Source organism: Pteropus medius, unplaced genomic scaffold (genome assembly GCF_902729225.1).
Source record: "Pteropus medius unplaced genomic scaffold, Ma_sr-lr_union100, whole genome shotgun sequence".
NCBI classification, from domain to species: Eukaryota; Metazoa; Chordata; class Mammalia; order Chiroptera; family Pteropodidae; genus Pteropus; species Pteropus medius.
The window spans coordinates 5,684,054-5,699,010 of record NW_024351647.1 but is presented as its reverse complement, the minus strand read 5'-3'; the positions used below and the strand labels follow the sequence as shown (position 1 = coordinate 5,699,010).

Sequence of the window (14,957 nt, the reverse complement as noted above, 5' to 3'; positions counted from 1 at the left end):
CCTAGGGCACTTGTTTCACATTTAGCGTCATCTTCCCCAGGAGTCTCCTCAGTGAATTCTTACAATGGGTTGTGGAACTTTGGTGAGGAAACGAAACCCTATGTTCCAAAAAGGAGATTTGCACCGGGCCGTATTTTTGTAAATATGGTGCACAGCATTTGTAGCGACTGATGCCCAGCTATGACTCTTTTGCCGTTCTGATTGTGACATGTTTCCTGACTAATTTTACTAAATCATAAAAATGACAATACGAGGCCACTTGTTAATGCCAGTCATTCTATAAACCACTTTACATGCATTATCTCACTTAATTCCCGTATTATGCCTATGCGGTGGTCCCCATTTTGCAGATGAGAAAAGCCACAGCCCACCTGAGGCCAGATAGGTCTTGATCCAAGTACAAGCCCTTTACCATACTCGTATATGGCCTCATAAAATCTGAGCACTTTGATGGACCCCATGGGCTCTGCCACCATAGCCAGGACAAAGGGTTAGCCACAATCATCCACCCCTTTAATTCAAGCAAAAGTAGAGGTTTTGCTTTTGTAATTGAGTAGAGAAGCTCTACTTTCAGCATTGCTTTTGCTAGGGAGAAGTTACTGTCATGTCTTCAATTATGCCCTATTACCAAAATGCCTGTATGCTTTACCATGTATTATTTGTGTTCATGAAAAATAGTTCTCTGTAAATGAAATTGTTGGCATTCGAATGTAGTAGAGAGCTAATTAAATAATTTTAAAGACTTCCGATTTATATTATGAGAAATTCTGGCTTTTCTTTAAATATGGCTACCTGCGTTCTCAGAATCACAGATGGCTAACATCAGAAAAGTTTATGTGGCCATGAAAGTTTATTGAAAAATGCTGATTCTTGAAAGCAGACATCTTCCAACTGACCAGTCTTCTGCTATGCCTTTGCTTCTTGGAACTACTCGATCAGGAGAATGATTTGCTACCTTAAAGCATGAAGTGATGGATGTTCTGGGGGATCTTTAAAGACACAGAGCCCTTCAAATCAGCTCGGGGCAAGCACAGTGTTCGTAGAGTGAAGAGACCGAAACCCTGTGGTGCACCTCTCCTGGAAAGGGAGGAAAGAGATGAGGAGGCCCACTTTGAGTCTGGGTCAACATCGCTAATTTTTTTCAACTTTCATCCACATAAGACTTTAGTTAAGGTGAAGAAATCTTATGCTTTGACAAGATGTGCATGGAGCTATCTGGAGAAGTTTGAGGATGAGTAAATGAAACCTGCAAGATGATTTGCAGGGATTAATATGAGTATAAAAATAAATATAATTAAAGGTAAAACATAAATACTCTATAGATGTTTCAAAGATGCGAAAACTTAAGATTGGAAAAGGCTTTATGGTGGGACTTTTTTTTTAGGATGAACAGACTTTGTCAAATGCAATGGAAAGTATGTATGGGATGATAACAGAATGGGTAGAGAACCATATGGATGACGATATGGAACTGGGACCTCTGGTTCATGTAATTTGGAAATAATTTTGGTTAGGTTGGTCAAATATATACACGAAATAGAGCTGGAAGGTAGAATGGTACCAAAATGGAAAAGACCTTAAATCCCAGGCCTGGGAGTTGAAATATGATTGAATTAGCAGTGAGAACCCATCAATACTTTTGTTTTGTTTTATACCTTTTCCCCTTTGTTTTCAGTGGACAGTCTTGCCTTGTAATTCATAGAGATGAGAGAAAACTTAACAAGCCTCAAAGTTAACTTGGTCTCCCTTCCCTGAAAACAAAATAAAACAAAACAAGAGCAAACCAAAATGATAACTCTTTCCACTATTCCCCATCTCAGTACATGGCACTTCCAGCCACACATTGCTCATCTTTTCCTCTTTCTCAACCCTGTATTAACGTCATCAGCAAGACCTATTTGTTCTGCCTCCACATTATATTCCAGCTCCATCTACTCTGTCCATTTCCTTCTCTCTCTGATACCACTTCAGCCCAAGGCACCACTATATTGAGAAGAGAAGAGTGGTGGGCAGGAGGTACTTATCATTTGGCCACAGGCCCATCTACTCGGGAAGAGGTAAAGAGAAACCTGATAATAGGAGAGAAGTTATTAAGTAGTTATTGTAGAGAGAACAAATAAGCTGAGAAAGAGAGGTGAAAATGTGAAGAAAGGGAGTATTTTGAAATAATGGTTTGACTGGTTTTATAGAATTTGTTTCCCATTTGTTCCAGGTAAGATTTGTATTTCTTCAGTGAGATAGATCATTAAGAAAAAGTTTTTGCATTCTGATGGACAGGGTTTCATAGACAGCATAGTTATGCTTATCAGAATAGCTAATCACAGATATTTAAAATAAACTCCGTTAAAAACTCTTAGAAAGGAACAATGTCAATACACAGAGCCCAAATTTAGGCCCCTCCCGTGATTCTCCTCATGACCCCCCGGTAGATGCCTCTGAGAATGTAGCTGATTCCGAACTTGACTCAAAAAATGGCACAGTTCCCTCACGTCATACTATCATCTTCAGCACAATTGTATAGTCTCCCAGAGTTGGCAATATTGCAAGAGAAAAGTGTCTGGTAACTAGTTTCAGGGGACACTTGAGTGGCCGGCCTCTTTTGCATTTTCTGTGTGTCAGTGCTGACAGGTTTGTTGCTTTGCTTACATAGGAAACATTCTGGGTTGCTAATTTTGAAAACATCAAATGATTGGATATGAGTTTCCCAACACAAATAAAGGCCCCCTTTCTAACTCTCTTCTTCTAAATGCCTACCTTGTGCTTTTTAAATTCCTCCAAGATAGGGAATATAGGTTTCTTTATTTTTCAAAACAGGTGGCATGATTTCTTTATGGTGAATATCCAAGCCTTTAATATGTTCTCTTGGACAAGAACATCTCAGTAATTTCTGGCCATGTTCAACACACCAAAGTGATCATGACTTAGTTCTAGCTTTGGGAAAATGAAGCCGTTCTCTTCCCAGTGCATTTCTGCCACTGGCACAAACATGTAGAAAGCTTGGGGAAGTGCCTCTTGCCTGGGTCAACTGCCTTTTGTAATAGTGAACTATGGATTATTGTGGTTTTTATATCACCAAGCCAGAACTCTAATTTGAGGGGACTTGATTATCAAAAAAGTGATCTATTTTAAATTCCAGATATTTTTTCTGAAGTAAGTCACATATAAAATGATGTCACATATGTTAGTGGAATATTAATGGAAAGGGTAGGTGATGGGAAGCATGAAGAGAGAGGCAGTCCTCCCTAACCTGGGCTTAGTTCTCATGCTTGGATATTGGTGTCACCCCGAAGAATTGCCAATTTGGTGGTTCCAGGTGACTTGAGTGCCTGGGAATTGCTGCAAAATCTATTTCATACTCACCTTGTGGAGTATGATCTAAAGAGGGCCGGGGCCATTAAATCCTTGGGACTAGTCCTTCAGTAGTTTTTGCCTCTCTCTATTTTTGGGAGACCAAAAGCAGAGTACTTCACCTGTCCCAAGTCAGAGGTTTCACTGCATCTCTGAAAGGAAAGTTGAAGGTGATACATTTTCCTGTTCCTGAAGAAAGGTCTAAAGTGAACTAATTACTTTTGTTTATTCATTTGTGTCGTTTCTGTTTTTGCCCTGTCCCCTTTGAATTTGGATAAACAGTGATTGATTAATATTTTGCACAATTAATAACCAAGTGCATAGCTCAGAGCATAGGCTCAGCAAATACGTGTTCATGGGAAGTCTAATTCCAAACTTCTCTTCACAGCAAGTGAGAAACAGATGGCGGTGGTGTGCAAGGAATCGCCAAAGGAGTATCTTCAGCCTTTCAAGGACAAACTAGAAGAGTTCTTCCAGAAAGGTAGGAAGCTGTGTCAGCTGCACATACATGACACTCTGAGGCATCCTTTATTCCACAACCGTTCTCAGAGGCCTACTGATCCCATGCGTCCTGGCGGACCGCTGGCAGTCCCAAAGATTGCATTAGTTCATCTTCCCATGGTGCTTACATACTCCATGTAGTGGTTGCCCTATAATTTTTATATCATCTTTCAAAAATGTTTTAATATTAATTTTTTTAACAGTACTCCTGTTTTTGTAAACTTTGGTGAGAAGACTTTTTTATTTTGTCTCTTCATTGAACCCAAGAGGATCCTTAGTACATGTTAACTGACAAATGATGTACATGTACAGTCATTTCAGTGCATTTCAGATTTGCAGTGGGTCTGGACAGATGGATGGTGATTATCTTCCTGGCTTTATGAATATAGCAATTTGGAAACTTGTGTTATATTTTTCATTGCTTTTTAGAAAGGAAAATTGGGGCCAGGTGAATGCCACTCATCCAATCACTTGGCACCCATCAGCCCTTTGGGATTAGAAAGAAGTGATATGTACAAGTCCCAGTACTTACTTAGAAAGCCTACCAAGTTATGTTTTCTCCTCCATGATTCTGGCAGGATTAGGGAACTTTTGTGGATCCCTGTTAGTGAATGTGGAAGTTTAATGCCTTTTGGATATTTCTTAATCCGATTTCTCAAATTCAACTTAAGATGTGAAACAGAAAAGAAGTGTGGGGCACAACTTCCAATTATAAATAAATAAGTCCTGGGGATGTCAGGTACAGCATGTTAACTAGAGTTAATAATATTATGTTGTACATTTGAAAGTCGCTAACAGAGTAGATCTTAAAAATTCTTATCACAAGAAAAAATTGTAACTATGTGGTGACAGATGTTATCTAGACTTATTATGGTGATCGTTTCACAACATATAGAAATATCAAATCATTACATTGTACACCTTAAACTAATATAATGTTATCTGCCAATTATATCTCAATAAAGAGAAAAAATAAGTGTGGGATAGTTGGAGGGAGCTTTTATGTTTGCTAGAAAGCCAGAGGAAATGCACGTAGGAACCTCTGGGGATATATCAACATACTGTTTCTATTTATTAAAAATGCCACATGATTCCACACCACCAGGAAAAGACCATTAAGGAGGGCGAATCTGTACAGTATGGCCAAACCATCTCGGGAGTTGGCAGGGAAATTCTTAGTCCATGAGTCAGAGGAACTCCATTCCAGCTACTCCCTTGGTGTGGAGCTTACTTCCCTCTCCTTGGCGGAACTTGTCTGTGTTGAAGTAGAAGTCACAGTTCTCTCTTGGCCACTGCTGAACCTCATACATGGTAGAAGTAATGCCATCAAGCAAAATGCCATCTTGAGAGCAACAGTGATACCAACACTTACGTTTTATGTGACTAAAATTAGGTGGGTTTTATATGTGACTTATCAAAATAGATGCATTGCTTTATGATTATGCCATGTAAGTATAACCTGAAGAAAAGCATGAAATATTTTCCTTTGTTGACCCCCAATTAATAATGTCTGCTTTTGACATCTATGGAATTAACTTGAAATGAGGCTCATATGTACTTAGATTTCATTTTTTATTTTTAATTGCTATTATTCTAGATGTAGAAAATTCTACAATGTGTACATCTGGGTATTTTATGCTTATATGCTATAGTGGTCTTAACCCTTTCTCCTTAAACTAGCTAGCATCTTAAAACTTATATTGTGACTTTTATTAGTTTTGTTGGAAAAAAATAAATATGAATAGATTTAGAACTTGAATATCTTCTTCGGTGCCTAGGAGAAGGAATTTCCAAATTCTTTTTGAGGTTTTGTGTTAGTTTCTCCTCTGCTAGGTCTCAAACATCTGGTCTGTTCTGAGAGAGACAATTAAGGCAAAGTGGACCTCATGTCAGGGAGGCAAGGGAGCAGCCATGGAAAGATGTTCTAAGAAAGCCCCAGAGCAGCGTTTCTCAACCCTGGCTGCACACTGGAATCACCTAGGGGAGATTTTTAAAATTTTGACACCCAGGCCAAACTCCAGACCTATCACCAGCCTCACTGGGTCACTGGGGATGGATTCAGGCATCAGCTTTTTTTTTTTTTTACTCCCCAGGGGATGTCAGTGTGTAGCTCAGGTTGAAAGCCCCTATTGTCTAGCTTAATTCACCTTTCAATGTGTATTCAAAGATGCTTATTCAGAGCTTGCTCTACCTTGGGCACTGTGATAAATGCTTGTCCCTCCCCCAGGACTATCCTGTTAGGAAAAGATGGAACTGAATAAAGGAGTCAGCTCTCCTTTAACCAACATAGTGAAGGGAATATGAGGCATTAGAACAAACCTCAAATTGTGGTTAAAACTAAATCAGCCAAAACAAAGCACAAAGATTACTTAAAGAAAAATTGCCATTCTATAAAGAATTTAAAAATATATAAATAAAGTATAATACTGTAGGAATCTTAAACGTGCCCAGTATTGTGTGGTCAAAAGAGCCATTGTTGAATCAGCCTGTTACTGTTGTCTCATTATTTAAGTTGGTTGGAAATCAATCTAGAACTGTACTGTCCACCATGTATGGCATGCAGCTGTTGAGTAATTGAAATGTAGCTAATCCAAGGTGTATAAGAGTAAAATGCACAGTGAATTTTGAGGACTTAGTGCAAAAAAACACATAACATTTCATTTCTGATTTTTTATGTTGGTTACATGATAATATAATAATATTTTAAATGATAATATTTAAATGAAGTATCAGAATGATATTTTAAATCCATTAGGTTAAATAAATAAAATGTTATTAATAATAATTTACCTGTTTCTTTTAGTTTTTAAGCATGGCGCCTAGAAAATGTTTAAATAGGTATGTGGTTCACATTATATCTCTAGTGGATAGTGCTAGTCTAGAGGCATAGTTCCTGATATTTCTCATCTCATTCCTTTATTCTCCTCTTCAGTTTTTTGCTCTGTCTTCTCCATTTTTTATCCTGGGTTACTGGAATGCAATTTCATAAGCTAGCTCCTGCCCACTTTTGCTCTGAGTCTGGCCATTGTTCAGCTTAACTGAAGGAGATGCTGCCATGCTACTTCATCAGGCTACTTCTCTGTGGTTCAGGGGCTGGGGCTTTGCCAAGGTGTAGGATACGCAAGTGGGATATTTCTTGGCTGTCATGGAGTTCTAAATAGTGGTCCTTTTTTTTACAAAGATGTTTCACTTATTTATAGAAAATATAGGATTTTTTATCCACTCTAAATAGACATTTTCCACCCTGAATAATCAAATTTTTATGGCAATTATCATACAGTTTAAGTATAGTATATCATCTAATATGCCATTTATTTCAAGAAACACCATTATTACAAGTACTACTAAGAAATAAAAATTGCTAGTAATTAAACCATGATGTGTCACAGATAATGAGATGTATCCTGATATCAGAGATGCTTCAATATGAAAATTCCATCAATTTCAAAGTTAATGTAATATGGCATTATAATTAGGCATACAGGTTTAGAGAAGAGGGTCGCCTAAGACTTCCAGGTGATCAGGGAAGACTTTCTGCAAAGGAGATGTTTTTGTTCAAATTTGAAAATAACAAGATAACGACAATGACAACAGTGACAGTGAAAGCTAATGTTTGGTGAGTGCTGCTGTATGCCAGACACTACGAGAAGAAGATCATCTTTCTTATTTAGTCTTCATGACAACCCTCTGAAGTAAGCAGTATTTTCACCTTGTCATACAGATGAAGAAGTTGAGGATGAGGAATTCTCAGCTGACAAGTTATGAAGGATGTTCCAGGCAGAGGAAAACATTGAGACTCTCAGGATGAAAGACACAATATGTTTGAGGAATGGCAGGAGACTTGGTGTAGCTAGATCACAGGGTGTATGGGAAGAACACAGGACCAAAGAAGGAGAGGAGAGTCACAATATGACTTGCTAAAATTTCTGAACTTTGTCTTACAGGAAACAGAGCCTTTGAAAAATTGCACGTATGGGAGTGATGTGGTCACATTGTTCTTTTTGTTTGTTTTGGTGTGTGAGATCATTTGCTTTTTGTTTTTAAGAAATACATTATAACTAAGAGCAATATAAAGAAGATTTGGAATAGTAAAAGACTGGAAACCAGTCTATCGAGCTCTTGTGGAGAGTAGTCTCAGCAAATGATGATAAGAACTTGAACAAAAGCAATCACAGTAAAAATAAGAAAGGAAGAGACATATTTATAAAGCTTTTAGGAGTTATGGGACTAGATAACCCATTGGAAGTAAACAAACTTTCAGAAAGTTTCTGGAGAAAAGAATAACTCCTTTTTCTTGCTTGGATAACTGACTGGATACTGAGGAGGAGGACTAGATTTGGGATGGAAAACAATGACAAAAACTCTGGGCACATTGACTAGATATATCTGTGAGAAAGACAGGTAGAGATGTTGGGTTCATGGGAGAGCACTGAGTGAGACTTTAGAGGGCAGCAGGAATGAATGAGATAGCACAGAGAAACGGTATAGAATGAGAAGTTCCTGAAGTAGCAGAGTACTTGAGCACTCTGTAATATAATAACCATAATTGAGAAAAGATACTTCCATACTTCAATAATACTGGAGTATTTGGCAGGAAATCCACTTTTTCCCCCCACTTTTCTACTAAGGGAGCCTTATCACTCATAAAGTCCTAAGCAGTTGCATTCTTTATGCCTGAGAGGTCACATACCTGCATTGTGACTCTGTTGATTTCATGGTTAGGCTAACTTTTACATGAGCTGCAATTCAGTTCTTCTAACAATCATGATGATTTAATTTTTCTTTTGTAAATCATACCCTGTTGCCACACACAAGTGGGGATGATGTGTTTATCCTTATGTCTTTTATCATCCTTCCCTTCTCAAAATGTCCTTAAATAGTGTTATTTGACATAACCGTGGTCCTTGTTCTTAACTAATTTCATTTCCTGCACAGAATTGAAAGTAATTTCAATGGTACCACTTTTCAGAGTAGCAATCTCCACAGTATCTGAGACTTTTTCCTTACATGGTTTTTCTTTTCCGCAGTAGGCTCTTCTGGATTCCAATTTACAGCTCAGTTCAGAGTAACCTTGTGCAGGCATTATTTGAGCTCATGTTTTCCCACCCTCAGATCAAACATGGTCATAATGATATGGCCTTCAAAAATGTGATGCTCACATTAAAAGTCCCCATAAACATGGCAGGGATCCTATAATTGAAAGAAGGCGCAGAGCAACTGATTAGGTCCCAGGTATAGATCTTGTAGGTGGTCTTTTTCATGCTGTTAAATTGGTCATTTGTATTTATAGCTTTGGCAGGGAGGGCTGAAACCTAAACTGGTGCTAATACCAGCACTCTCCCACATTTGGTCTTATCTCATTCTCCATTAATTTTACCTGGCATCCATGAAAGGAACCAAATCAAAACGAATCTGAATAGGCCATGCTAGTCTTAAGGTTCTTTGACCAGCTGAGATTAGAGATATTCTTAATGTGAAGAAACCATTTTCTAGTAAAAAATAAACAAATAAATTTACAAAACTAAAAAACAAAACAAAACAAAAGGCCCACTAACTGATTAACCGCATTGAATGCAAAAAAATAATAATAATATAAATATCACAGAATGTTCTGTGACAGCTGAGACTATGTCTATCTGTCCTATTCAGTTTCTCATCCCAATATAATTTAGGACCAGCCTGGCCCATGATAGGTGTTAAAAAATTGTTGAATTAATGAACAAATAGTCCGAGTCTTATAAAGTTCCTGGGGACTATTATTCCTTTTTCCCTCTATGAATTTCCTGTTTAAATCCATTTAGAATTGGTAAATCATACCAGAATCTGGTGAGATACATTTTTGGTCTATAATGTATGTCTGCGCTCAAACCTCCTGGATATCAAAACATCTTTCTGTGTTACAGATATGCGTATAATCCTTTCAAGCATTATGGTTACAGGATATTGATGGGTCAGTGATCTGGGCAGTATGACCTGTGAGAGGAAATAATTCCTACATTCTTTACAGAGCTTGTGGAAGGAAGGACTATGGCTGGGGGAACAAACGCTCTGTGTGGGCCAAACCAGGTTTTTGTATACCTCACGACTACTCAAAAGAGTACCAGCAGGGATGGCTCCAAATAATATCAAATGGCCAAGAATTAAGATACTCTGTTGTGATTTCTGGGTCGCTGAAGTCACAGAGTAGCAATCCCTGGAAGGTAGAGAAAACTATCTTATCAGAGGTTTCAATAGATTATGGTCTGAAAGAGTTAGTTTGAATCATTGGTTTTTATTTTGTTCTGTTTTGTTTTTCCATAAATTTCTGCAAAGAGCACATATTTCCCCTCCCCACCGAAATAGGTTTCTCTCTCTCTCCTTCTCCCCCCACTTTCTTCTTCTTCTCTCACTTCTCCCCCTAACTCATCACTCCTTTTATATCTTCAATTGACTCAATTTTTCTTTTTGGCCAAGCATCTAATAAGATATCTTTTGAATAACTTTAGTTCTCTTTTTATTTTTCTTTCTCTCCAATGAAAAGTTTTGCAAAAAGAATAAAAATATCTAAATTATTTTTATGTATGTATAAAACTATCCAGAAAAGATTGTCCCCTCCCCTAAAAAACCAACCAAACAAAAAACCCTACAGGTCAATCTCACTGTAGTTTTGAAATTTTAAATAAAACAGTACGTTTTATGATCAAATGGAGTCTATTCCCAGAACTTAAGGATATGATATGATATTGGGAAGTCTATCAATATAATTTACTATTGATAACTCTAACAAGAAAACACATGACCATCTCTGTAGATGTAAAAAGAAAAAGCACTTGACAAAATTCAACATCCATTCTTCACTTATAAGCTCAATAAAACATTAAGTAACATATGCTTTCTTAATATAATAAAAAAAACTGTCAGTCCTAAATTTGTAACTTATATAATAGACAAAAAAGTCAATCTATCTAATATATAAGAGCTTTTAGACATATTTAAAGAAAAGAACATCCAATAAAAAGAAAGGCAAATAATATGAACAGTGACAGAAACTGCTCTTTAAGTGTATGAAAAGATGCCACTCTCAAAATAGAAATACAAAATAAATTACTTTGAAATTCCATCTTTCATCTGTAATATTGGCAGAATTACAAGTTTGATGACAAACTATGTTGGCATTGTAGTAGGGTAAACGTCACTGTTTTAGGTTGTTTGTGAAAGTGTAAGTTATTACAATTCCTATTGAGGTCAGTTTAGCCTATTGAGGTCAATTTAGCCCATATCTATTAAAGTTACAAATGCGTATGTCTTTTGACTTGGCAATTGTACTTCTAGAAGCGTAACCTCAGATATGCTCCCACATGCAAAATGATTTATGAAAAAAACATTGTTTGCAACAGCAAAAGATTGGAGACAACTTAAGTGACCATCAAAATTGGAATTGTAAATTACGGTATTTCCATATGGTGGAATACTAAGTATCTGTTTTAAACAAAAAAGTATAAGAAAAGTTTTTATGTATTGACAGGGAAGAATCTCTAAGATATTTTAAGTGGAAAAAGCACGGGTCAGAATAGTAGGTATATTATATTACCATTTAAGTAAAGAAGAAAAAATGGGTACTACTTATCAAAAATCTCTGAGGACAAATAAACTAATCTAGAGTTGATAGTCCACTGGTCCTTACCATACTGGCCATTCAGGTTGTCTGTTCTGTTTAGTTGTTACCCACGTTGTTGTTAAATATTTAGAGTATTTATTACCCCTGAAAATAATCAAACAGATTTATTTCTGTAATGGATAGAAAATGAGTGAATGGGGTTCAGAGGTGCTAGGTATGCGGACTTTTCATATATCTTTTAACCGATATGTACCTCTTTAAAAAGTTAAATAATTTCTTTTTTAAAACAAACAACTTTCTATGGTACTTTGCACTTAAATTTTTTCTTTCAAGACTGCTTTCCCTTTCAGCCTTCCCCCACCCTGGTACCAGTCGGAGTCCCTTAGACTGGTGAACCTAGCCCTTCATGTTCAATTTCCAAAGGACTGAAAATTCAGTGCTCTCATTCGGAGCCTCTTTCCCGCATTTGGAGGCTGGACTGGACTTAGAAAAAAAACTTGAGAGCCTTTTATGTTTTCCTTCTCTTGTCAATGGAGAGCTGGATCAGTAAGCTAGTACCTTGCCTCCTCCTCCTCAATACCCTTCCACAACTGCTCAGTGGGAGGCAATGGAGTCTTCCCAGTGCGCGTGCGCACGCGCGCGCGCGTGCACAGACACACACACACACACACATGGACACACACACACACACACACAGATTTTGCTTAACATTCCATCACTCTCTTGTGATGGCTATAGCCGAGTGTCCATGAAGAGGCCTCTCTGCTGTAATATGTAAAGTGTGTTGCATTTTCCACATCTTTTGTTCCCTGTTACCATATTCCTGTTTTCTATTTCATTTGGGTCCTCTTACCTCTCCAGTACATAAAAGTCGTACATGTTTCAGTGGACTCTTCCCTGAACATACAGGGTGAGAAAGTAAGATCTACATCTCAGATTACCCGGACACAGACCACCTTCTAAACCTAACCACAGGTTAGGACTAGTTATTAATCATTTGTATCTCAAGACCATTATCAGGATCTGACTTCTATGGGCATTTTCATTTTAAGCCTTAACTAATTTTTGAAAGAAAAGTTTTGTTTCCTGTTTTTAAGCAACGCCTCAGAACTACATGCAAGTGGCAGAAAGATGGAGGTGTTTGGGTTTGAAGGGGAGTGTAGGATAAGGATTATTAACTCTTACTGTCTTCTCTAGAGCAGCAGGTATTAAGATACATGCGTGCGTGGCAGCAGCTCCAAGCTCATGAGTCAAAGATGCTTTAGTAGAACAGGGAATGTACCTTACGTAGATTTTTATAACTTTGAGTAGGGCCTTTAACGATGTAGGTATTAAAATATTACTGGGGCTCACCTCATGATGGTATTGTCAGTGTCGATGTGATCCCTTCATTTCCCTTGTGGCAGAATCCAAGATGCTTTGAGATTCTGGAACTGTAATTACAGTAAACCCTTTCTGATGACTAGAAACATCCCCAAGTAGAAGTATGGAATGAAGGCAAGTGAGCCAAGTTCTTTCTTTCTGTGTCTAGACCTTTTTGTCCACTTGTGAATTCTCTTTCCACATTTCATTGGCTTGTCTTGGGGAAAACTAGAAGGAAACTAAGTTGTATTCCCCCAGAAACAGGTTTTTAGTAACTTCTGAAGTTTTATTTCCAAGCCATAATTATACTATTTAGCCTTCCTGTCATGACTGCATGTATATTTTTAGGTTAAGTAGGATTTTTCACTTTGAGGCGGGGGGCTGGCGGGGGGTTGGGAGTAGGGGGAGGGAGGAGTGTCTTTTTTTTTTAAGTATTCCAAATGTAGCAGGAGGAGCATTTCACTTGAAGTCAGAAGACCTGGATTTAAACCCCAGCTTCATCACTAATTTCTCTGTGTGACTCTGCACAGATTTTTTCATTTCTCTGAGCCTTTTTTTTTTCTTCGTCTATAAAATGGGAATAGTAGTATCTACTGTATATTGTCATTATGAAGAATAAATGAGATAACATACACATAAAACCATCACATGGTTTTATATTAAAGCATTAATAAATACACAATGTGTTATTTTTAGAGCATAATTATTATCCCATCACAACCCTCTGTGAGAAACATCAATTTAGTTTAAAATTTCCTTCAAGTGTTCCGTTCAGGGAGTTAAAAGGATGCCTCTTGACTTCAACAGTTGAAGCACAGTGCTTCCTTTAATCTCTGCAGCAATGCTTTGAAGCTGATTTTGTTATTCCTAGCTTTCCAGATTAGGAAACTGAGTCTGAGGATTTCAGTAACTTATTCAAGGTCAGTGCGATCTCAATCTCAATGTTGGTACTGTGCCATCCTAGTAACTTGGAAAATCACTTATTTTCTCTATGTCCCAAGGCCCTTGTGGGTAACTAGAAATAAGCATTTGCTCTCACCATCTAAATGAGAAAAATGTGAGAACAGCGGACTTGTCCACCACAGCTTAACCCCAGGGATTCCCATTCCTGGAGTCCAAATGGAGACCCCCGTACTACCTTCCCCAACTGTAACAAGAGAACTTTCATTTGTACTTTGGAAGGAATTGTGGTGACAAGCAGTTAAGTATTTTATGGAATCAGTATTGAGCTCTGAATTCTTGCATAATAGTTGTTTTCATGATAAATTGCTTCATGTAATTGTTGGCTCAGCCACCACTTCCTCTTTGGATTCTTTACAACTATCAGTGAGGTTTTAATCAGTGATTGATTGCAGTTTCTGTCACATGACTTCTCTTTGAATTACTCAGTTATTGTCTTCTCCATGCTGGAAGAACTTAACACCTATACTGCTTTCTGGGAGTTATTTTGCAGAATACATATTATATAATACGTGGTTTTGAAGGTAATGTACAACTCTGGAAAGACCTCTACATTCTTTCAAATAGTACAGGTCTGTTTCTTCTGCTGAGTTCATTTTGCTTTAGAAGTATTGTGGTAGCACTAGTAGGAGTCCAGGACTGAGTGAGATAATATATGCAGAGCATTTAGCACAGACCTGGCACTATATGTCAGCAGCTACTGCTACTGTTATATTCTCAGTCATTTTATCACAGTCTTATCAGATAGTTCAGAGGGTAGAGCTCAGAAACTCAATCACAGAAGTGTTACTTTCCCAATGGTGTGAATAGGGGGAGATCCGAATTCAAATGGCAAATAAATAATTACAGTGAAAGGTCTTAGATACTAGAAGGAAAATCACATTCATCTTGTTCTTCTCCTTTAAAAGTAAGCCAAAAGCAGTGACTATAAGCTGGACTTCCTTAAGACCTGAAGCTTCCTGTTTTTATAATTTGTTGATCATTGTGTAATTAGAGTCAAAATCAGGTAGGCAGCGTTAGTTTAAGTTCAAAAGTACCAGATATGCATGGAGCTTTTCTACAGGATTGTATTCCTCTACCATTAAAATATTTTATTTTAAAATATAATTTAAATTTCTATAGTTACATCTTAATGATAGAAAGTACGTACATAATTCTATTAAAGAAGGCATGCATTGTGGATCTCATG

The 14,957-nt window shown here is 37.5% G+C and overlaps 1 protein-coding gene and 1 long non-coding RNA gene across 2 annotated transcripts in view; one reads left to right on the top strand and one right to left on the bottom strand.

Moving 5' to 3' along the window:
• The window catches only part of FMN1 (formin 1), a 370,346-nt gene that overhangs the window by 278,363 nt on the left and 77,026 nt on the right, over positions 1-14,957 (top strand). Inside the window, 1 exon segment of the mRNA XM_039843982.1 lies at positions 3,737-3,829. Coding sequence (XP_039699916.1) covers positions 3,737-3,829 — 93 coding nt within the window.
• Positions 1-14,957, bottom strand: part of LOC120587227 (uncharacterized) — a 71,875-nt gene that overhangs the window by 24,868 nt on the left and 32,050 nt on the right. The gene's annotated exons all lie outside the window — the stretch shown is intronic.